At 43.9% G+C, this 22,271-nt stretch overlaps 1 protein-coding gene across 1 annotated transcript in view; it reads left to right on the top strand.

The window, feature by feature from the left end:
• Positions 1–22,271, top strand: part of PTPRG (protein tyrosine phosphatase receptor type G) — a 404,579-nt gene that overhangs the window by 312,681 nt on the left and 69,627 nt on the right. The window contains exons 9-12 of the mRNA XM_062585127.1: positions 8,976–9,160; positions 11,180–11,288; positions 13,145–13,194; positions 15,445–16,234. Coding sequence (XP_062441111.1) covers positions 8,976–9,160; positions 11,180–11,288; positions 13,145–13,194; positions 15,445–16,234 — 1,134 coding nt within the window. The remainder of the gene's footprint in view (positions 1–8,975; positions 9,161–11,179; positions 11,289–13,144; positions 13,195–15,444; positions 16,235–22,271) is intronic.

Raw genomic sequence — 22,271 nt, 5'->3', positions numbered from 1 at the left:
CTTTGCCTCATTAAATGTGCTGCAAGCTTTACAACACTTAAAAAGCATCCCGAGTGAGGGGCTCTTGACATCAGAGTTTTCTTTCACAGATGCCTGATTACGTCCCCAAAGGTGTCTGATTACTCTTTGCTGGAGTCTCAAAAGATGCTGTTTGCCATCGGTGGGAATTCGCCTTGGAGTACTATCTTTAATTATGATCCTAGACTAAGTTAAATAATAAACAGTCATAAATTCACTCTGGTTCGAACTTACTTAGCTTTGAACTCTAAATCAACAGCTGGGACATTTCTCTAGTAGTCTGCAGGTAAACATTTTCCTTAGTGTCCCTTGTTAAGCCGTAGCAACGCGCAGTTTGAAAGTCATTCTGACTTGCTGCCGTTAAAACTGTTCAGAAGCTGTTCTGATTTCATCGCCCGCGTGCTTTGCGCTGGAGGCACGGCTCCAACTACGGAGCTGCCGTCAAAGGTGTAGCACTGCTCAAGCAAAGCAGTTTAGTTCAAATTCTCTGTTTCACAGCTCCTAACATCAAAAAGGAAACCAAGGCCTCCTGTGAAGATACTGCCTCTTCTGCATGGCACCACGTCCTTGTGTTGGAGCGCGTCTCCAATTTAGCCTTATCCAGAACCACCTGAATTCTTCCAGAGAGTAAACACAGTGCAATGACACTATCATTTTGAGGCAGGTACTTTAGCGCATTGACCGTAATATTTCAGAATGAAAACAGGTTGCCTCATTTATATCTTCCGTTATTACTCCCAGTAATTTGCTTTTGCTTTCTAAATGCCTGTGTTTTATGAGAACTCTCTCCCAACAACCTCGTGGTCTCTTCATGCCCTCTGGGTCTCTCTAGGGGTCCAAAAAGAGCATTAGGCAGATAAATTCTCTTCTTAAAGTCATTTATATATTTTTGTATAACCTAAACAACCACAAAATATTGTATGGCAGTAAGTGTGCTCTTAACCAAAGCTACAAAATTGTAAATGCAAAGTTAAAATTGTAAGTTATTGGCATCTTAACTTGGAATTACTGAAACAAAATGATGCTACTTATTTTTCTTAAGTATCTTTAGTTAAGGGAAAAAGCAAATAAGCAAGAACCTTTTTTCGTTAATTTACCATATGTTTTCCATTACAGTTGATTGTTCTTGACCATTGGAAGACTCTGTTTTGCAGGTTGATTTCTTCACAGACGAAAAACTTCATTTTCTCTGGGTGACTAGACTTTCCAACTTATTCTTTCTGATTCATTTTGTTATGAAGATATCCCAGGTCCATTCCTCTTCCATTGACAGCGTATGGTACCGGATCAGGATCTTGCTCTGTAGTCCCTTGGTCCCTGTGCATGTGGGTCTCTTGGAGCACAGGATGCAAAAGCAGGAGGGAACAGGAAGGCAGCCAGGTAGAAGATAAAGCATTAAGGTCAAAGGAAAAAGGCTGACCCATTTTGGAAGGGAATCGGCTACAAAAAGCTGCGGTACCTAAGCCTCACATTATTCCTTAGAGTGGTTGTGATCTGTGGACTTCTGAATTCACCCGCAGACACTTTTACCTGGTTATACTGTGAGCGGAGTGCGTGTCTCTTCATGAATGTCATGGACAGCCTGCCGGTGGGTTCATTAATAAGCGATAAGTAACTGCTTGTGCTTGTTTAGAGATATAAAGGGCCCAAACCAAGAAGAATTCAGTATGAAAGTTTTGATGTGAGTTGGGTTCCCAGCTGCCGGCAATGCTAGAAGAACTGAGTGGACACAGGGGGGACTTGGTGATTTATCCCATGCAGATGCTGGTTTTAATTTTGGTCAGGACTGTGCGTTGGACCATAACTACCTGCAGTAGCTCCCTCTCATTGGAGAAAGCCTCTGGCAGCTGGGGCAGGGAAGCCGCTTTCCCTTTTGAGCCGGGCATCCCGCAGGCAGGCAGCAGATGCGGTGCCTGCCAAGCCCCTTGCTCTCGAGCCTGTGCGTCCCGGGAGCACCTTGCACGAGCGCTGCTCGTCGGGACGTCAGAAAGGGCCATCTGCTGCAAAAGCGCTTCCTTCCAGAGGAAATCCTGCTTTCTCCTGCTGCTGATGCAGCGCTTGGCTCTGGCCTCGGTCACTCCTATAGCGTCAGGAATACCGTGTAAATAAGGACATGGGTGTACATTTTTAAATAAATCACCTCGTCTGTGCGTGTGTAATATAAACAAAAAAATTGCAAGGCAAATCCTTGGCAGGCATCACCAGGCCTAGCATGGCTCTTGATGGAACCAGGCTGACTGGCCCTGCTGAGGATTTGGGCTAGTGCTACAGAAATGCTACTTGTGGAACATATGAAATATTTGGGCTCAAACACAACAAAGTAAAACACACAGTTCCTGCCTTTCAGTAAAGCGGAGTCTGTTGCTGCGATGCCATGGAAACTCCAATGCTACAAAGAAAACCGTGCAGGAAGGAATCAAACGCCCTCCAAATGCTGGTTGTACATTCCCCTCAGGGGACGGGCAGCAGCAGAAGGGGCAAAATCTCTGCTTCCCCTCTGCCAGAAATGCTCTCAGGGCAGATTGGCTCGGGAGGTCGTTTCACAGGGCTCTTAAAACACATACGGGGTCTGTCCGTGTCCCTCACACCTTGAGAAACAACCCCGTGTGTTTGCAGCGTAGCGAAAGGTAAGAGCAGGGAAGATAAATAGGCTGTCTCCTAGCTACATTCTGCCTGTGGATTGAAGCAGATCAACACAAATATTTGCGTGTACTGCATGTAGCCTGCAAATGCCTGCTAGCAAAGTGCAGGCAAAGGTAAAGGAAAAAGATGCGTGCTCCTCTTTAAAGCAATTATCCTTATATATTAATAATGTCATTTAAAAACACTGCAAGAAGTTAGCAGTGTAAGCAAAAGCATCGCAGAGAACCGCAAGTGTTTGGGAAAGGGAGAGGGCGCGAGTGTTGTCAGCGTGCCTCTTAGCACTCTGCTGTGTATTAAACCCTGTGTCGTCTCTGTGTACGATCCTCGTAGTCTGTTTGTTATCCTTTGGGAGCACAGCCCTCGCTGAACTCAGAGATTCAATCAGACAGCCGAAAGAGTGGTGTTGTTTTTCACGGCGCTCATTCTGTTCCTGGGCATTTCCACTGAGCCACGGCAGGGTAAGAAAGCTGAATCTGGCGCTTTTATTACTTCCCTTTCCATGAGACTGCTGGTGTGGCGCTTAAAGAAGGTGTGAGTTTTCTCCTTGCAGTATCACCCGTGCAGTGAGTTGAGGGTCTAATAATGAAAAAGAGTAAATATGTATGTATGTATAGATACCTGTATTTGAAAGTATATTTCTTCCTTTCCCTGCTAGTGATTGAAATGGCATTGCTTCCGTACCGTGGGCAGGCGGGTGTCCCGGGGCCCTAGAGCCGAGAGAGTTCAGCGTGGGATTTTGCCAACAGCCCAGTCATCGATGATGCTGTTACCAGGCTTTTCTGAAACCGGCCAGGGAACTTGTGGCTCAGCAGGGCTCGCACAAGAATCCTTCTGGTTTTAGGTGGTGCGATCCCTCGGGGCAGGGCTCTGCTGCGATCCGGCTGGTGGAAGAGCCCTCGGTGCTGCTTCTTCCTGCAGGAAGCCCCGCGGGTCTCCGCCTGGCTCCCACCTGCCTTCCAGCAGCCCCTTTCCTCACTATTTATCTGTTACTCTGTATTCCTGAGAGCTATTCCAAGATCTTTGAGCAGCTTCACAAGTTGCTATTTAAAATGGCAAGAAAACTGCAGCTTGATTCGGATGTGTTTTCTCCCTCCCCATACGTGTTGCCTCGGAAGATCCCCATGCGTCTCGGCACAAGGGACTTGGGATGTTTTCCTGTGCGGGAAATGTCAGAGTTTCATCACACGAAATAAATCCCACAGTACCGCACGTGTAGGAACGGCAGCTTTGTACTGCAGAGACATGCAGCAGGAGGGAGAGAGTGGGATTTTCCAAAAGAGGGCATAGCACAGCTAGAAATAACTGACTTTAAAGTGGTGACATTTTTATGCACAGAAGAGCTAACTTAAAACATTTTTAGATGATTTTATAGATCCCTCTGAGCCCAGTACCACTGGATTCATCATATGAGGCACCTGTGCTACAGGAGGAAGATATACAAGAAATAACTCAATATTCAGTTCTTGAGCTCTCTCAAACCTGCCCTAAATAGCTCTTTTTATAACTGCAGGTAGCATATGCAAAAAGCACGATAAATACCAGAAAGTTTGGTGGTTTTGCATTTCTCTCTAGGCTGCTGAAAAAAGGCTGTCATATCCTCTTTTATGTCCTTTCCGGAGTGATAGGTGTATCTTAATACCAGTGGTTAATTTTTGCTGAACAATAGGCCCCCCCCCTTTTTTTTTTCCTTTCAGCCCTCTGAAATAGAGCTGCCAGGAGCTTTTGGATTAGGCTTTATCAGGCTTGAGTTAGGAAAGCCTCGTGGAGGGTACGTAGCCAAACACAACATAGAAATCAAATTATGGGAGAGATGAATGTGGAGTTGTTAAATTAATTTTGTTTGTTCCAGCCCATTGGAATGTTTTTAACAATAAGAAAATAATTCTTTGCAGTGAGCCTGGCCTGGCCAGCACTTAGGGCTGTGTTAGCGTGCTACATTTGCCTGCAAGCGGCAAACAGGTTTTCTCCAGGCTTGAGCAAGCCCTGGAAGACGAGGCTAGCCAAGAGGCTGACTTGCCCCCCGCCTTCCCCGGTGAGATGATCTGCAGCGAAGCGCCTGTGTCGAGCTCCCTGACAGCCGCACGCACGGCCAACAGCCGGAGATGCCGGCTGAGGCTGCCGTGTGTCAGGTCCCTGTGCCTCCCTCCGGATGCACCCGTGCAATCCTCTCTCTACTGCAGGACGTTTCCAAAAGGCAGGAGCCAACGCGTTGCCAGGTGTCCGGCACAGATTATCCCTGTCTGTCAGCCTGTGAGCTTTTTATTCCAAGACGTAACAGGCTGAGGGCATCGCACATGCCGCGAGGCACGTCGCCGACACCGTGAAGGTGCTCGCTCACTGCGCGCTGCCGAGGTTTCGCGCCTGTGCCCAGCCCGGCTCTCCTGCCTCCCGCAGCACCAGTTAGCCCTGGCACAGGGCTGACCCGTCCGCTGACGGGTCCGTTTTGGCTTTGGTGCCCTGTGCAGGTATCTCCACTCAGTATTGCTGTACGCCACATCAAGACACCCAGAGATCCCCCTGCATATTTTCATTATTCTATCAGAACAGATTTTAACATAGAGCATTAGTAACATTTTCTCTAAAAATAACTGAGATCTGCTATTTCAATGTCAAATGTTGCTGGGTTTTGGTTTTCATTCCTTTTTTTGCCTTTTTTTTTTTTCCTCAAGCAATCATGAATTCACAGGCTTATTTGCTTATTTAGTTTGGGGGAGAGGGGAGGGAAAAAGCTTGTGTTTCTCTTCAGTGTATTCTGATTCAATCTGGAGGAGCAAACTTCTTCCTCCCCACCTCAGCCTCTTTCTGCATCTCTGTTTGTCCTTCAGCTGCAGTCTTTGCAAAATCGGTACAGGCTTCTTAGCATTTAAGAAGAGAGAGAGAGAGGAGAGGAGTCAGTGATTCTTTTAATCTTCTTTCCAAAATCCAAGGCACACAGAATTTCGAAAGGAAAATTAGATCTCCAGAAGATGCCAGTTGTTTCATAGATGGTCAACTCATTACTTTTTTTTTTTTTTTTTTTTTTTTGCCTTTCAGACATTTGCTACATTATTATGTATCACTTTAATTAAATCATCAAATTGAATTACTGGATCAAATGGTTTTTTTATTCCATTGTGTCCTGATCAGGTTTGGTTAAATTAATAAACCATATGCTTCATTTCATATAAAAAAAAAGATTTCTTTTTTGCCTATTCATCAATTCAAAAGCTGTAAAAAATAGCAGCTGAACAGAAAATGTTGGTTATTACTTAATTACAGCAAGTTCTTCCCATGTGTCTCAGAATAATTGGAACAAAGTCCTAGTAAATGATAAAAAGTTTGTAATATTATTTACTGTGAAACTGGAAATTCAATCTCCTTTTAGCTGGCTGTGAATATGGTTTGTCCTGGTCATGCAGTGGTCCCAGACAAAACATGTTACTGGGCATCTTAGTGAAGTCATTGGAGTCACTCAGCTGCTTAAAGCTGTTTGTGACCTTGGATCAGGCTGCATCGTCATGGAGGGAGGGTCTCCTAACTTGAGCCTCTAAAATAGGTCTCCTGTTTACCTTTGGAAAATACCTGCTGCTGTGAGTGTCATGAACTATTCTGAGTTGCATCAAAGCTGGTGATGAGGAGTCACATGGAGTAGAGGATGGGAACAGTCTCCTCTCGCTTGCAGGGTATAGGGTTATTGTCTGGAAAACGGCTCACTAGAGAATGGGTCAACATGTGCCAGGGAACATTGCAATTAAGTTAGACCTCTTCATTACATCTCTTGGAAAGATTACCTGGTTGAATTATTTCTAAAACAGTTTGACGCTCAAGCACCTTAAAACTGTCAATCTCTGGATATTCTTCTGAAGAAGATAGGCTGGATAGAACTTCTTCCGAGTCTGGCAAGTCCTTCACCCTGGGCTCCCATCTCTGATAGGCTTTGGTAGGCTTTGATTAGGTGGAACGGTAAAGGCTGGCCTGGTATTTTGAAGAGTAATTCTGTAATGACAAGGGGCTTCGAAGGGAGTAGGTTATGACTTACTGGTGCAATTATCAATAAGCGGTGCTATAAGTAAGAAGTGATTTGACTGTCTCAGCAGAAGGACGTGAGCATGGAGAGGCACACCAAGGATCACAGAGCTCTATTAAGTCCTAGCAACAGCTCTGGACCATGCATGAGGGGTTAGTTTGAGTTGCTCTCTTTTCTGGTTGGAAACTGAACTGTACCACTGAATAGGATCAAACTGCTTCTGCAAAGAGGAGGGAGAGCAGTTGTCCTTCATGTCGTTGGTAGGCAGATGGGAGTGTAGTAAGCTTCCCTAGCAGCAGGGACCATGGAGCCCGGGGAAGCCTGTGTGATGTGGAGGGATGTGGAGTCAGTCACCTTCTCTGGAGGTTTTCAGGTATAGATCAGACAACCTCCTTGCCCCCTCTTGCCTGCCCCACTGTGCCAGCCTGGCAGAGAGGCCGTTGCACAGCCACCAGAGCGTGCCCGCACGCTCTGAGCTCGGTCCAGGCTGCCGCTGCTGTCTCTCTGCTTTGCTCCCCAGGTCTGCAGGCTCAGCACCGAGAGGAGTGAGACAGAGGGAGGGGTTTGCAGGCAGCAGGCTGCAGTGTCATGGCCTCATGGCATTGTGTGCAGAATGCAGGTTTCGTCCCTTCTGCTCAGCATAAATGGAAAATTTTACTTGTTTTGTCAATAAACGAGTGATTAGAGATACTGCAGGGTTTGCTTTGCTGGATCCTTCTGTGCTGAGCATAAGGATCTGCTACAAAACTGTAAAACTGTCACTCCTGACAGGAGCAAACACAAACAATCCTTGTGACCCGTGTGTACTTCTGTAATATATATTTCCTTACTTTGTAAAGGCTAGTTACAAAATGTGAGTTATAACTGCACAAATGCATTTGACAGGTATTTTTCCATTGTACTGGTTATATTCGTGTTTACAGAGTTTAATCATTTTTATTTTAGAACCATAGCTATTTCAGCATCTAACAGCAGAGTTAGTTATATGAACAGTCTGAAACTCCAGGCATAGGAATAGACATTTTTCCCCTTCAGTGCAGCCAAGACCCTTTAGAAGTGAAATATGTCCAAATATGCACCCTGTCACTTACCTGCAGAGTGCAAATAAGATAACTGTGTTGACTTTAAATGGAAAAGTAGTATTGGGGAAAATAATTCTGCAAACGGCGGCAGTGTGACGGGCTGGGTGACACCCTGACTTTTCCTGGCAGAAGAGGCCAGCTCCTTTGCCACAGCGCATGCATTTGGGAATCATTTCAAGTGATTTTTCTTGGTTCAGAGTTTATATTTGGAAAGGAAATGTGAGAATCTGTCCTGAATTGTATATTTTAAACATGATTTTTAAAGCTTAGAAAAATCTACACTCTTTTATAGTTAGAAAATGCATTATGTACCTTATAGGTAGCATACGAGTGCCATCTAGTGTTCTTCGTTCGTGACATTGACCTTTACATTTCAGTTGCTTCAGAAGTATTTTCTTAGCACTGCAAAGCGTATGTGCCAGGTTAGCACCCCAGCTTGGTCTTTCCTGGAGAGATTTGGGTTTTGGCATCCAAAGAAAACAGAAGCTGTATTTCTCCCTCTAGTAAAGCCATTCCCTTGCTGATGAGCCCATCGTCTTCACCCTGGCCAAGGAGCAACCCCTACCTCCAGTGTCTGCGGACAGGGCCGGAAAGCCACAGCCTTCGGAGGCCAGCCAGGGGCTCTTGCTCCTGTTAGGAAAGTGAGGTGGCCAAGGGCTGCCTTATGAGTGCTGCTCTTTCCTGGATTTGTAAGGTTTTCCTGACCAACAGTTTAGAGGCTATGAGGGGAAATGTGCAGAAGGAGGAATATAAAGTAATTTTCTGCTCATGCAAAAATGTGCTGGGTTAAAAGGTTGACTCAGTGGCGTCACATTTTCAGAGGTTCCAAATATTTGCAGGCCCAGGAAATCAGGCCAGGATTTTTATCCTCTTCGTGTGACAGGAGGCAGTAGTCCAGATAAGCTGCAGCTTGGGTTTAGGTAGACTTCTGAAGGTACACATGCAGAGTTATTAAGTGACCAAGATAAAGTATATGTGCAAATGTCAGAATTGAAAATAAAATGAGAACGTAGCAACCTGCCTCCAGAGAATGGATTTCCTTTACTCTGGAGAGCAGAAAGCAGCTGCAGGTGGTATTAAATCCCATTGGTCTCAGTGGATTGAAGCCTGTGCTACTACTGTAGGCAAGACATTAAAAAACCCCTAGCTGTTAGAGTGAAGTACAGTTTTCCTTGTTTTCTCTCGATTATTTGGGAGAGCTTCATATTTGTTCCTTCTTTTTTTAGCTTGCAGCACTCCTCCTGTCAACATGAAAGTGCAGCCTGTGAACAGAACTGCATTGCTTGTAACCTGGAACCAACCAGAAACAGTCTACCACCCTCCTATCATGAACTACATGATCTCCTACAGTTGGACTAAAAACGAAGACGAAAAGGAGAAGACTTTCACCAAGGACAGTGACAAGGACCTGGTAAAACCACAGCATAAACCATTGACTTATGTCTTGAGCTGTCCTTATAGTGTTATTTTCTCAGCAGAAGGAAGAAGAGTAGGAAAGCTTTTGTTACATTACAGATAGGCTAGTATTTGACTTTCAAGAAATTGCTTTTAAAATGTTCAGCATTAGTTAAAGATTGCCTACACCCAAAACGCTAGAGTGCGAATTTATAGTTTATGTGAGTGTATAAAGGACTAAATCTGCAGACATCTTTTCATGTACTGTTGCTGAGAAGTAGCTGGCTCAGAAAATAGTTAGACTCTGAATACCTTTTGGCTCCTGCTCAGCTCTCAGATTTTCACAGTAGAGGTCTAATCCTCCAAAATCAAGTTTGTCTCTGTGCGTAGCCCCTTGCAGACTTTGGAACAGTTTCTGATCAGTAAGTGCTGCCAGTAATAATAGTTGCATGGTCAGAGCTGGAAGATTATTGTAGAGTGGTCTGTACGAGCGTTGCCTCAGTCTGGTTGTGAGAGAAAGGGAGAGAAGAGCAAGACGGTTCCGACATAGATGGAAATACCAATTTATCCCCTCCATTTAGAATTTGATCTGCTTGTCATTCTTGTCTAAGTGGAAGCAAGTATTGTACCGGTCTTTAACATTCTCTGCATATAAAATCAAAGTGACATATTCAGGTTTGAAAGGCCTCCGTTTATTGTTAATCAAAGAAAGCCTCTAGAATAATGAAATCAGTAATTGTATATGCACATGAAAAATGCAGCAGCACAGAGTGTTATTCCTAATGACTGTTATCGTATTTTTTTTCAAATACACAGTCCTCTGGGCCCATTCAATCAGTTAGACAATAATACTTCTTTTATTCCCTTTGATGAAGATTCTTTTACTTCATTTCCATTTATATTTTCAATTTCCCCACTAGACATTGTTATCTGGGTCACATTAGGGAATGATGTGCCTCACAAAATCAGAAAGGAATCTATTGAAAGGCACCCAAGGTTATGATGTATTGTAACCTCTCTCTTGTTGCAACTCCACACTCTTAAGGGACTTTTTTTTTTAATCAGTAATAAGGAGGAGAGTGTTAATCAGCAAAAATGATGTGGGCACAGTGACAGCATCCTGTTTTATGTAAAAGAAATAATCAAATGTGCAGAGGATATGATGGAGCGATAGCTTGGAAATAAATTGCAGTGAGCCCCTGTACTGTGCAGTAGAGCTTGGAGGTTAAGGAAGCAACGATAGCTTAGTCTGCTTTGGGGGCAAGGGAAAAAGGAAACACTTTTTCAGAGGAAAGTGCAATCCACTTTCAGAGCTCTGGTAGAAACAGCTGGGCTGTCCTATCTTGAAACAGAGCTAGACAGTGTTTTCCTAAAAGGCTCACCTAAATACCTAAAGGTACTTCAAATGACCCATGCGGCTACCAGTGCTCTCTACTTCAAGACAAGAAATGATTGATTGTGGACTAAATGCCACCCAGAGGAGCAGCATGAAGGCAGCAAGGCAGTGTCTCGGGTTTAAGAGGGTGTAGGGGCATCCCAGCCCAAGGTGTGGAGCTATCACGCCTTACGGGCCATCAGCTGCTAATTACCTTAGCCAGTTTATTGCAAAATAAACAGTGGGTTTGAACATGTAACGACTTTTCAGGGCTTATCTCAGGATAGTAACTGGAATTTGCACCTCCACCTGTAAAATCTTCATTTTAATACCTATGAGATTGACTGATTTGAGGTTAAGGGTTTCTGAGGAGAGCAGAGACTTTCAAACATGAGACATGGGAGTAGACATGGGGCATGCTCATTTCTTTCCCATGGGCAGAGCCAGCAGAATCTGGGTGCAACAGTTGGATCCCAGGGAAGTCATTTGACCTTCACCTGTTCCTCTCCCAGGAGAACGGTGACTATTCCCCATTAGAAATAAGTTTGTCTTACATGGTACAAATGTCCTGTGTTAGCACAATGCTTTATATATTGCAAACTGATCGTGGACAGTCCTGTGGGGGTAAAAAACTGAATAATATCTATTTTTTTTAAACAGAAGGCCATCATTAGCCATGTCTCACCTGACATCCTTTATCTGTTCAGAGTTCAAGCAGTTTGCCGAAATGAAATGCGTAGTGACTTTAGCCAGACAATGCTCTTTCAAGGTAAAAACAAACAAACAAACAAACAAATGTATTTTTAAATTAAATGACTCTGTGTGTGTTTAACATTTTCTTTGCAGAGTGCAATATATTGTGGAATGATCTCAGGAGGTGTTTGAATGCATGTAGACAATGCCAATTTCAAACTGTGGGCAGTGACTTTAGCAGAGTCATCTTTCTAATGATGATGGTTTGCCCACACCCCTGTGTTGGAAGTGGTCTGTCTATTCTTATGAGAATACATAGCTTTTCTTCACTAGCTTTGTAAAGCAAATTCATCAGCAACTGCTTATGCATCGGAGGCTCAGCTATAGCAGAACGAGAGTCTGATTGGTGCTGTCTTACATAAAGGGGAAAGGAGATCAGTCCCACCTTGACAACCACATGTTGGGATTCTCAGGTTTTTACTGTGTGCGCAACGACAACGATTTTCAAAACATGCTTATTTAAATGCAAGCTAAAGAAGTGGCTGCTAAACTGTCAGTTGCCATGGATTTCTGTTGAAGTGTGTTTGACAAGTATGGTAAAACTGAGATTCAGTAGAACTTGATCCTTTTGGTTTCGCTAAGTATCAAAGTTTTGCTTCTCACCAGGAATTTACTTCTGATTATTTTATTAAGTAGGGGCAAAATTCACTTCTACTGAGAGCACTCATCCCATGACATTCCTAAGAAATGTCAACCTAGGAATGCGTATTAGAGAAACAAAACAAGTATAGAGTTAAAAATTCAAATTCTTAAGGTGAAGCAGAGTTAAATCATTTAGGTATTATACTGTATATGGAAAAAAAAATAATAAGCAGCATTTTTAAGAGATTTTTGGAAAATGTACAGGTTTTAGTGCTAACTTGTCAATCATTAGCCTCTGAAGGATGTCAAGCTGTGGACACAGTTAAGTTCTGTTCCAGCATCCCTGGTACATGCCACAGTATTAGCAGTGTCACAGGGATCAAACAAGAACTGTTCTGTCCGAGCAATATCTCTTATATAGCTCTCAATTTTTTAGTATCTTAGCAGAGAGGTTTGGAGTTCAGTTTAAGTACCAGGCAGGAGTCAATAACCTGTGTATTAGTGATTCTAGCCTCTTTCAGCAGATAGTAAAAGGGAAAGATTCTCTGAAATTTGACTGTGATAACCATTTAGTTAAAGTTAAAATGTTATTGACAGTTTTGTCAAATATTCCTTGTGCTCTTAAGCCTTTCATTCAAAAAATTGGAAGTGATGGACACCTCTACAGTATGAGTAGGTGATGCGTTTCCTTCCATATTTTCCCAAAAAGTAGATGTTCTTCTAATCTTTTGCTGTTCCAAAGATGTAACTTTAAAAAAAAAATCTGAGCTCTCGTCTCATTGTTGTACTCAATATAAATAGCAATAAATAAAGATAGCATATCATAAGGGCAGAAAGAAGTTATTATCCTCAGCTACTCCAGTTTCTTGTGTGAGTCGGTACAGTGCATCCAACTTGGATTTGAAGGATAACATATGTTTTCTGACAGTGGACTTAGCCTAGCCTCTCTAGTCCTGAGTAATTAAAGACAAACAAATCATCTTTAGACATGAGTAGTTCAGTGAGTGATATCAAGCAACACATCTAGAGAAGCTTGACTTTTCTCCAGACTGACACTACCAAAACTGATCGTATTTTGGACTTAGCTGCATGCAACAGGCCTTCTCTGATGTTTGCCTGCCAAGTCTGTGGTTACCAGTTCATTCGCAGGCCTCCATTTCTTTTCTCTCTTGGCATGTTTAGTCATAACAATGTTGAGCAACTGTTTAGCAAGAACTGTAATGCAATGTCGCTGTCGTCTCCTCTCTCCCTTCCTCATCCGCTTAAATATTGTTATTCTTTGTTTCTCAGCTAACACTACTCGAATTTTCGAGGGGACCAGAATTGTGAAAACAGGAGTGGTAAGTTGTGGATGTAAATCACTGCAGTGAATTGACAGGCATTTGTAATTTGTGGTGGCGTTCCCACCAGGTGGCAGCATGATGTTGTAAATCTGTGGTGGGACAGTGATTTCTTAGGGTGGTGGCGGTTTAAACCCTGCTCAGAAGGTTTCATAACCCATAAAATATCGGTGAGATTTTGGCTTTCCAGCAGATTCCAAGAAGCTTTAACCAGTGGAGAATCATCTGTTAGATTCTATGATTCTATGAAAAACTTCCAAAATATATATTAAGTGCATTTAGATGGGATATGTAATATTAATAATGACAGTGGAAATAAATTTAATTTCTTTTATTAACTGTATGATCAGAAGTACATATGTAACAAGAATCAGGCCTCACATACAGCATCTTTGCTCTTCCAGTGCTTTAAGGATATCTGCTGTTGTGTGCATGAAGCCTTAACAAGCTGTTTTGTTTTAATTTTAATTCAGGTGAGACTGTAACAAGTCACTAAAGCTGGCTGTTGTATTCCAGAATGAGAAATGTTGATAGTTTTACTGTAATACTGGAATACACTGCTTCAGTTTTGCAAGCATCTGGTTATTTAACATTAATCATCCATAACTTTAATTTCTTGGCATTCAGTATACTAAATTGTTCTGTCAAATTTGTGGGCTGAGTTCACACTATCGAATTTTCTCTACGAATATCATTTTTGGTTTTATTCCATTTTAGGTTGATGTGCTCCCTAGTAAACCAGTAACACAGACAGAGCTTGAATTTGAATGATTAGTGTTTTTTTTAATGATATATTGAGGTATTCTAGATGTACAAAATCTGCTGTCAAATTTTAATACTCAATCTAGCTTTGAGACCATACATGCCAAAGAAAAGCAAATCTCACAATGCCTTAGGAGTTCACACTGATAAGCATCCAGAAGTTCAGATCCTCATTTAAAGTTTTGGCTGGAAATCTCTAAAGCACAGGTTTTCTTCTAAGATTTCAGGTTCTCTGTGATTGCAGCTGGTCAAAAATAACATGAGAAAGCAGCCTTTCTTGTTTTGCTGCAGCATTTCAACTACATGGCCTGATTGAAACCAGGAATGGCAGAGAGATGCAGAAATACTGTTAAATTACAAAGTCGCTCCAAAAATAGAGAGACATTTTATGGTTGTGTTCAAGGCTGAGTAGCACCTGTGTAACTCTTGTTGTCCATGTCTAGTGTGTGCATTTGCAGCTCATGGTCCCCTTGGTGATGCAGTCAGTGACATGAGACATATTTGAGTAAGTCAGAGAGGGAACGTGGCCTGGGCAGAGATGTTGACTCCAGCTCTTCTGCAGAATTACTCCTTGTATTTAGCCAGCTCCCTTAACCTGAGTGCCTTTTTGCACATGTAATTTAGGAAGGTGAATTACTTACCTTGTTTTTTGTTAAGATGTATACCGGGGTTTTTTATTTCAGAGAAAGCATATGTTTACATGCACGGAGCATGCATGCACTTAGTTGCACTAAGCTAACCAGCAGGGAGAGTGCTGCAGGATGGGGCACACCAAGCCCACGTGTGACCACCACGGTGCAGCCATGCCGGTAGCTGCCCTGGCAACTTTGGCTAGCAGGAAGGCTCATGATGCCCTCTAAGCCCTCGACTTCCCAGCTGCACCTGCAGCAGGTCTTCTCTAACGAGAGCAACGCTGCTGCTTGCTGCAGTACCAGTCCTTAGGATAATAATGCTGATTTCAGAAGCAAATAAAAATAGTGCTGTTTGAGGCCTTAGCAGTGTGCGTGGGAAGACCCAGAGCTCCCTCGGAGAGCGGGCCCACCAGCCCTGCCCGCACGGGAATGGCATAGCTCGTATTTTTGGATGACGCTTATGTAACACCATATTTTTAAACTTCTGAGGATTAGAGTGCAGTGAGTAATGCCGCTAAACTCATTAAACATCTTCAGCTCTTCCCCCACCCCGAGAGGAAACATTACTCACAAGTAGCCAGCGATGTGGGTGGAGAAAGCCCTGCTGTAAAATGAAGATAAGAATAAAGGGACTTTGATTATAATGATTGCTTTGAAATGGCAAACGCGGGGATGTTTCCTCCCATCATCGCTTGCCTTGTGACTCGGTGGCTTGTGCTTTTCCTGGCTTGGTCTTGCATCCAGCTGGTGTAAATCCACTTCTTCCATTTAGAGAGACTAATGAGCGGCATGGTGTGTGTGTGAAAGCCCCTGCTGATGCTCTCCGCTGTGTTTTTTCCCCTGCCCTCTCCTCAAGCCCACCGCCTCACCGGCCTCCTCAGCTGACATGGCGCCCATCAGCTCCGGCTCCTCTACCTGGACCTCCGCCGGCCTCCCCTTCTCCTTCGTGTCCATGGCCACAGGGATGGGGCCCTCCTCCAGCGGCAGCCAGGCCACCGTGGCCTCGGTGGTGACCAGCACCTTGCTGGCGGGGCTGGGCTTCAGCGGCGGCGGCATCTCCTCCTTCCCCAGCAGCGTGTGGCCCACCCGCCTCCCCGCGGCGGCGGCCCCCAGCAAGCAGCCGGGCCGGCCGGTGGTGGCCGCCACCGAGGCCACGTCCTCACCGGAGCGGGACGCGGCGCTGACCAAGGATGGCGAGGGAGCGGAGGAGGGAGAAAAGGACGACAAGAGCGAAAGTGAGGATGGGGAGAGGGAGCATGAGGAAGAGGAAGAAAAGGACACGGAGAAGAAGGAGAAGAGCAGAGCGACTGAGGCTGCCGCGGACGTGCGAAATAGCACAGAGCCGCCGCAAGCCACTGGTGCCCCCAATAGGACTGCTGGGGAGGAAGGAAATAAAACCATATCGGGTCAAGAGCAAAACCAAAATGTTGCCCCAACAGATGGACATCCCACGGAGGAGACTTCTACAGCAGCAGAGCCCCAGCCCCCGCCTCTCCCCTCCACCCAAGTGCCATCAGTGTTCACCGACGAACTTTCCCTGGGCAAGAGCCCACGAAAACCAGAGACAACAAGGAAACCTCTTCCAAAGGAGGACCGCTTTCCAGAGGAAAACCCCTCAGATAACAAATTCATCACCATCAACCCAGGTGAGTGACCTCTGGGGAACTGTTTTTTCCCACTGTAAGATTGTTGGATGACACAGACCTAATTCCCTACTGATTTCCAGGAGATGCAACACTGCTGCAGTGCCTGGTTTCCCCCGACGAGCAGGTCATTGCGGGGCCCAGTCCACAAACTGCTACTGGGGAGGGGGGGGAGAGAGGAGAGGATCCTCTTTTAATTTTGGCGGGGAAAGATGCATGCTACCTGTGCTTGTTACTAGAAAAGTCTGGAGAAACGTTAACCGTTAACATGCTACATGAAGAATTTTGTTTAAAAAACAAAAGGAGGAACATGGTAGACTACAGCTGTGAAATTAATTTGGAACAGTGGTTGCTGTGCCTAGCTGGTGTTTAATGGGAAGGTTGCTATGTATGTTATAAGCTAATTTAGTTTATCTGCAGGATTCTCCCTGATTCGGCTTTGAGATGTTCTCCCTGATATGGGTTCATAACTGACAGATTTCTCACCACAAAGCCTACATGCTCTGATCTAGCAATACAAGGCACCTTTTGCACTAAGATTACCTTAGTTCTTTTCCTCCTTTGAAGAAAACCGTGGTCAGGCAAAATTTGTGGGTATTCTACATTTGTCCTGAATTACTGTTTCTCTTGTACATGTCAACCAGTGCCAGCTGATCGGGATGTGCACAGTGAATATGACCTTTTGGAAGCACACACAGGTGCTCAGCATGTGCAGTAAGTCCAGCGGGTTGGGATTTGCTGCACAGACCTATGCAAACAGATGTCTGGTGGTGTTCCCAACTTGCTGTGCAGAAAGTCCAGGCCGTATGCACATATTTCTGCCCACCAGGCACCTGCGAGGAAAACAAATCTTTTAGCTGCACAGGAACAAATGGAATACATTCATATAGATTTGTTTGCAGGGGCACGACTGAGATTCAGAAGCAAGGGCAAGTTTGAGCAATTACATGTATTACCGCAGCATTTATAAGTCTGTACACATTTTTGGGTTCTTTTTTGACTGTTACTGTTTATTTTGCTAATCTATAGGCTCTTTTGTCATTTTGTTTTTCCATCCAAGCTCTTCTAGAGTTAAAATATTGTGAAAAAAATCCAGTATTTTTCTCCTTACATTTATTAACACACAAATGCAGACATTGTGCTCTCACATATAGCTCAGAATCAATTTTAAAATACAAAGCTAAATCCAAACTTTAATAACATTTATTGTAGACAAGCTGACTTGACTAATGCTGTAAATGTTAATTATTCTATTAAAGAACAGATTTAACAGTGATGAAGCCAAGCAACCCATACCAAATTTTCCTGATTTTTTAATACATGGCTGGTTTTCTCCTCTTCACCTGGAAATTTTCTTCAAAGTCTGGTGTTCCCACTGTATATGGTCTGAAATGCCTGACAAGCAGCTTTCAACATGCCTCTCACCCTCATCAGCTTCATATCAGGAAGGAGGGAACTTGTCCTAGCTATGTGTTGTGATGCTGAGAGTAAGCATTCAACACCATGTAAGTTCAAACCCTGACAGTTTGATCTGTCTGGGTAGGCCTGCCTCTTGAATACTTTTATTCAGTTTTTCTTGCCTTCTGCTTCACTGTTTCTCATGCCCCAGTTTCTCAGATGACCCAAATTCCATGTCCCTTGTATAAGCCCTAGCAAACAGCCTTGATGGTTATTCTCAGCTTAATGTAAATTGAAGGAAAATTGGGTAGCTCTAGCTTCTTGGCCAGTGATAAAGGGTTTGCAATTTGGATTGGTTTGTCTTCTGTGGTGAGGCTAAGATGAAGATGATGAAAATCAAAGAGGAGTTAGAGAATATTGTTAATATTGCTCAGAAGTAGTTACTGGTTATTGTGACTTGTACTTCTTTGTCTGTAGAGGTTTCAGTTTTCTTTTAGCATGTAGAGAACTATTACTGGAAGTGGTTCAACACAGCTTTGCCTGCTACTAGAGAGGTTCTTTGAGCTCTACTCACCTGCAAGTTGCCCTTCAGCTTGGAGGCTTGAAAACTACATGCAAAGACAATCGGTCTTGAAAGGACCAGAGTCCGCTGCAATGAGGTTTTTCCATGCTTGCGTGGACAGAGGACAGCTTCATAAGATCATTGTGTCAAATAAATCAGGCTCCCATGTATGGGAAGTGAAATCTAAAGTGACCTGCACATGTTGGCAGGGTCAAAGCATAAGCAAAAGGGCTACTTGTTTAACCCAAGCTGGTCATAGTTACATCTTGGCTGTATCTCTGGAGGTGCACCTGGTATACAAGGAAGAAACTGTAGCTTATTTTCAGCTTCACAGACTCTTCCAGGTCTATCAGTTTATTGAGCTTGAAGGCAAAGGGGCTAGGGGAGGGAATTCAGAGACTAAGAAGGGCCTGTTTGTGCCATTTCCCCCAGGGCAGAGTTTCATTTGCTCTCCTTGACATCCAGGTGGGAAAAGTTAGGTTGTTCACAAACCTGATGACTTCTTGTCCCATCATTGGGAAGGGTGCATTTTTTTCAGCTCTGCCTGGGAACACTTGGAGTTTTTTTCTTAGAGGCTTTAGGGGAAGAGGCTTCTTGTCTGGATCGCTCTGTACCAGATGTGAGGATCTTGTGCTTCCAAGTCTCTTCAGGGAAATCCTTCTCCTCTTTGCATCTTTACCACCCAGGCACCAGCGGCAGCTTGCTGAGATCTGCCTTACAAGGGATTTGCCTAAATGCTATATTAAATTGGCCTGAGTAAGGCCTGGTGGGAGTACTGCCGGAGTGAATGCCGGAGAAGGAGCTTGCCCCAGGGCTGGGCCTAGTCTGCTGAAGACACCTGCCAGCAAAACCAATGCCTGTAGCAGTGGCTGTCAACCAAACACCAGAACGAACCTTAAGAGCAATTCCTTCAGCTTAATTTTTGCAGAGTAATGTGGAAACTTATTATTCACACAAGCAGACCAAATGTCGCTCATGCAAGTAGCTGACTTCAGAGAAACTCCAGGTATAAGCAAGACCTCCTCCTGTGAGCAAGGGCCTCCTGTGAGTTTTTCACAACAAGGCGAGCCTGAAATTGGGGCAACGATTCACAAAGCTGAGAGGCCATTGCTGAAAATACTTAAAATCATTCATGAGCATTGGGACAGGTAAGGTAAAGGTCACTTCCAAAATGAGCAGAAGGAAACTGCTGCAGCTTATTAAGTCTCATAGAGGGCAGAAACTTTTTTGGATGCATTGTTTCTCCAGGAAGGCATTTTTTTAAAAAAGCTGTCAGGGTTTCAAAAATGTTTTTGCGAGGAGAAAGTTTAATTGTTTTAAAAAGTAGAAAATTGTTTCATAACAATGTACACTTGTAAAATTAATTATAGAGCATCAAATTAGCAGTTGTAAGGAGATAACTGAACGGAGAAGTACTCATGAGCGTGGATGATTAGAGGAGAACAGGGAACACATGAGAATTTATGGGGAAAGTGCGAGGCCAATTAGTACAGCAAGGCTCATTTTCTTTTAGTGCTTATTTCACAGGCACATACACACACCTCTCCGGAGGCCATGTCATTATTTTCCAAATGGTGTTGGCCTCTCCTTGTCTGGTGGTATTGGCCAGCACTAATGATTTTCTTCTGCCGCTGAGCGCTTGCTTGCATTCCCTTCTTTCATTTTCCTGCTCATCCCTTTCTCTGTTTTGTTGCCCGCATTAGGCTAATTGTATCTTTGATCTGCAACTGTTACACATGCAGCTGCTCAGCATTGTCTGGGCCTCTGAAACCTGAAAATTAGAAAAACGGCCATTAAAATGGTGCTCTACCAAAAGGAAAAAAAAAAAAAAAAAAAAGGAAAGAAAAAAAAGAAAAGGGAAAAAAAGAAAAAAGAAAATCAGCATGGTTCAGTTTTAACAGGCTGGAGCAGATATTACCCGGTGGAATTTCGGTTTGCTGTGCCGGACGGTTAAGCAGACGCTTTGTTTGGTTGGGGGTAACGAACGGGTGAATGTGCTTCCTGCATGCGTGTGAGCAAAGGAGCGTGTTTCCAGTTGTGGCTTTCACCCGGGCCTCGAGCTGGGACGACGAGCAACAGAGATGTGGGTTTGATCCAGGCTTCGGCTGGGTCCCCTCATCCCTCACCACTTCCCCGCTCGTGCTGCCTTTCTCCCAGGAGAGGCTTTGTAGGCAGGTCATGATACACATGGTAAATTCCAGGCCCGGTATATGCCTTCAACCAGGAGTGAATTTTGGTTTTTAGAACCATCTTCGCCAGGTCTGAGGTTACAAAAGCCTTTGGGGGATAACCTCGTTAAGATAATTAAACATCTGTGTAATTCTTTCTTTCTGCATACATGGCAAGGATTATTAAGCTGTGTTTTCATGTGGTGCTTGAGCCGCTTCGCGTGACAACTTCAGAACAAACAGCAGAGCGGCTTGTAAATAAAAGGACTGGATTATTGAGAAGGTTTGGGTTGTGTAAACAGTGCGAATCTCAGTTATCTGACACCAGGATTAAACATTATTGGCATCTGTTTATGAAACAGTGAAAAGCCATGCTTAGTTGTGTACAACCGCTAAGTACGAGTGCTGCAGAAATGCCTTTGAAGAAGTAGGGAGGAAATGGCTGCAAACTGATGTCAACTTGTGTCAAAGGTGATACCATTTTATAGAAAAGGAAAACAAAAGGAAAAAAAAATTTTGCCTTTTCATAGTTAAATAGTATGACCGGCATTAATTTTCAGAATTAATTGATAGCTTTTTGTCAGTCTGTAATTTCATTTACTCAAGCAAAGATGAGCAGGTGCCATTCCTCCAAATGGCCGGCTCTCCGAGACGGCTCTGCAGAGGGGATTTGCTTCTGGCATTCGCAGCATTTGTACTGCCATGGTGGTTGTCCGTGTCTCTAATGGTACAACAAACAGAACTTTGTACAGGCGGCTTGTGCAATGTGAAGGGGTGATAAAGGGAAGTTTCAAAGTAAAAAGCTACCATTGCTTATTATAGCAAGCAGTGTTACTTATGGGAAATAAACAGGCTTCTGTTCTCAGGAGCCAAATTACCAAGCAAAACGGTAGATTTCTGTGGTTTTTGGGTGCCTCTTTTGTGCCCTGATCTTTGTTCATGAGTTTCACTGCCAAAGCACCCCTCGCTGTGCCAGTGGTCTCTAATATTCTTGGGGCCAGGAATTGAACTAGATGGGAAAAATGATAGGTATGGATTTTTCCAAGAGTGAATTTAGCAACACTGGAACTTGTCATATGGGACCTCCTGAAACAGATATGTTGTAATCATGTTTATTCCTTCCTACAAGGATGAATTCCAAGCCAATAAAAGGCAAACTGAATTAATTCAATAATGGCATATGCCACTGGAAACTTTACATTTTTTAGCAAAGCTGAAGTTTCCTAGTCCATTTTTAAAGCATTTTTATGCCACAGTACTGGCCACCATAGACAGTTACAAGGATATGCCATTGGCGCTACTGAGGCTTAACATTTTTGGTTTGGTAAAGAGAGTGCAATGCTGATTATTTCTGATTTTACAATATCTTTTCATGTACAAGTACAGGAAGATATAAAGGCCCAGTTCTATCTTTTGTGTGTATGTGTTTTTTTCGGCTCTTTCTTCTTAACCAGAGCGCTGCCTTTCTTAGGCTCTTCTGCTGTGGAGCTCAGGAGACACCCAGCAGCAGTCCAGATGCACCGCTGTGTTCTTCCATCCTCGACTGTCAATGTAGTACAACATTCATTGGCATTGGTTTGGTTAAGGTCTCTAAACACTTTTCTTAAGCAGAGAAAAACACCTAAGACTTTCTCTTCCTAGCCAGTACAGGAATGGTATCTTTTTTTCTGAGGCATGTCACTGCTTGGCCATTCCCAACTGGAATTTCAGGGTCAGCTGTCAGCATACATGAAAGGCATTTGCTGTTCTGGCACTCAACTTACTGAGCACTTCCTTATCCTCACATCTGTGGTATATGGAGTTGGCAGGCTTGGATAAGCACGTTCTCCACAGCAGGCTAAGGGGAGCATCGTGAGCATTGCAGAATGTAATAGTGTGTATAGGGACTGTAGCCCATGCTGTGCTTACAGTG

The sequence above is a fragment of the Rhea pennata genome, chromosome 12 (assembly GCF_028389875.1).
Source record: "Rhea pennata isolate bPtePen1 chromosome 12, bPtePen1.pri, whole genome shotgun sequence".
NCBI classification, from domain to species: domain Eukaryota; kingdom Metazoa; phylum Chordata; class Aves; order Rheiformes; family Rheidae; genus Rhea; species Rhea pennata.
This window is presented reverse-complemented; position numbering and strand designations above follow the sequence as displayed.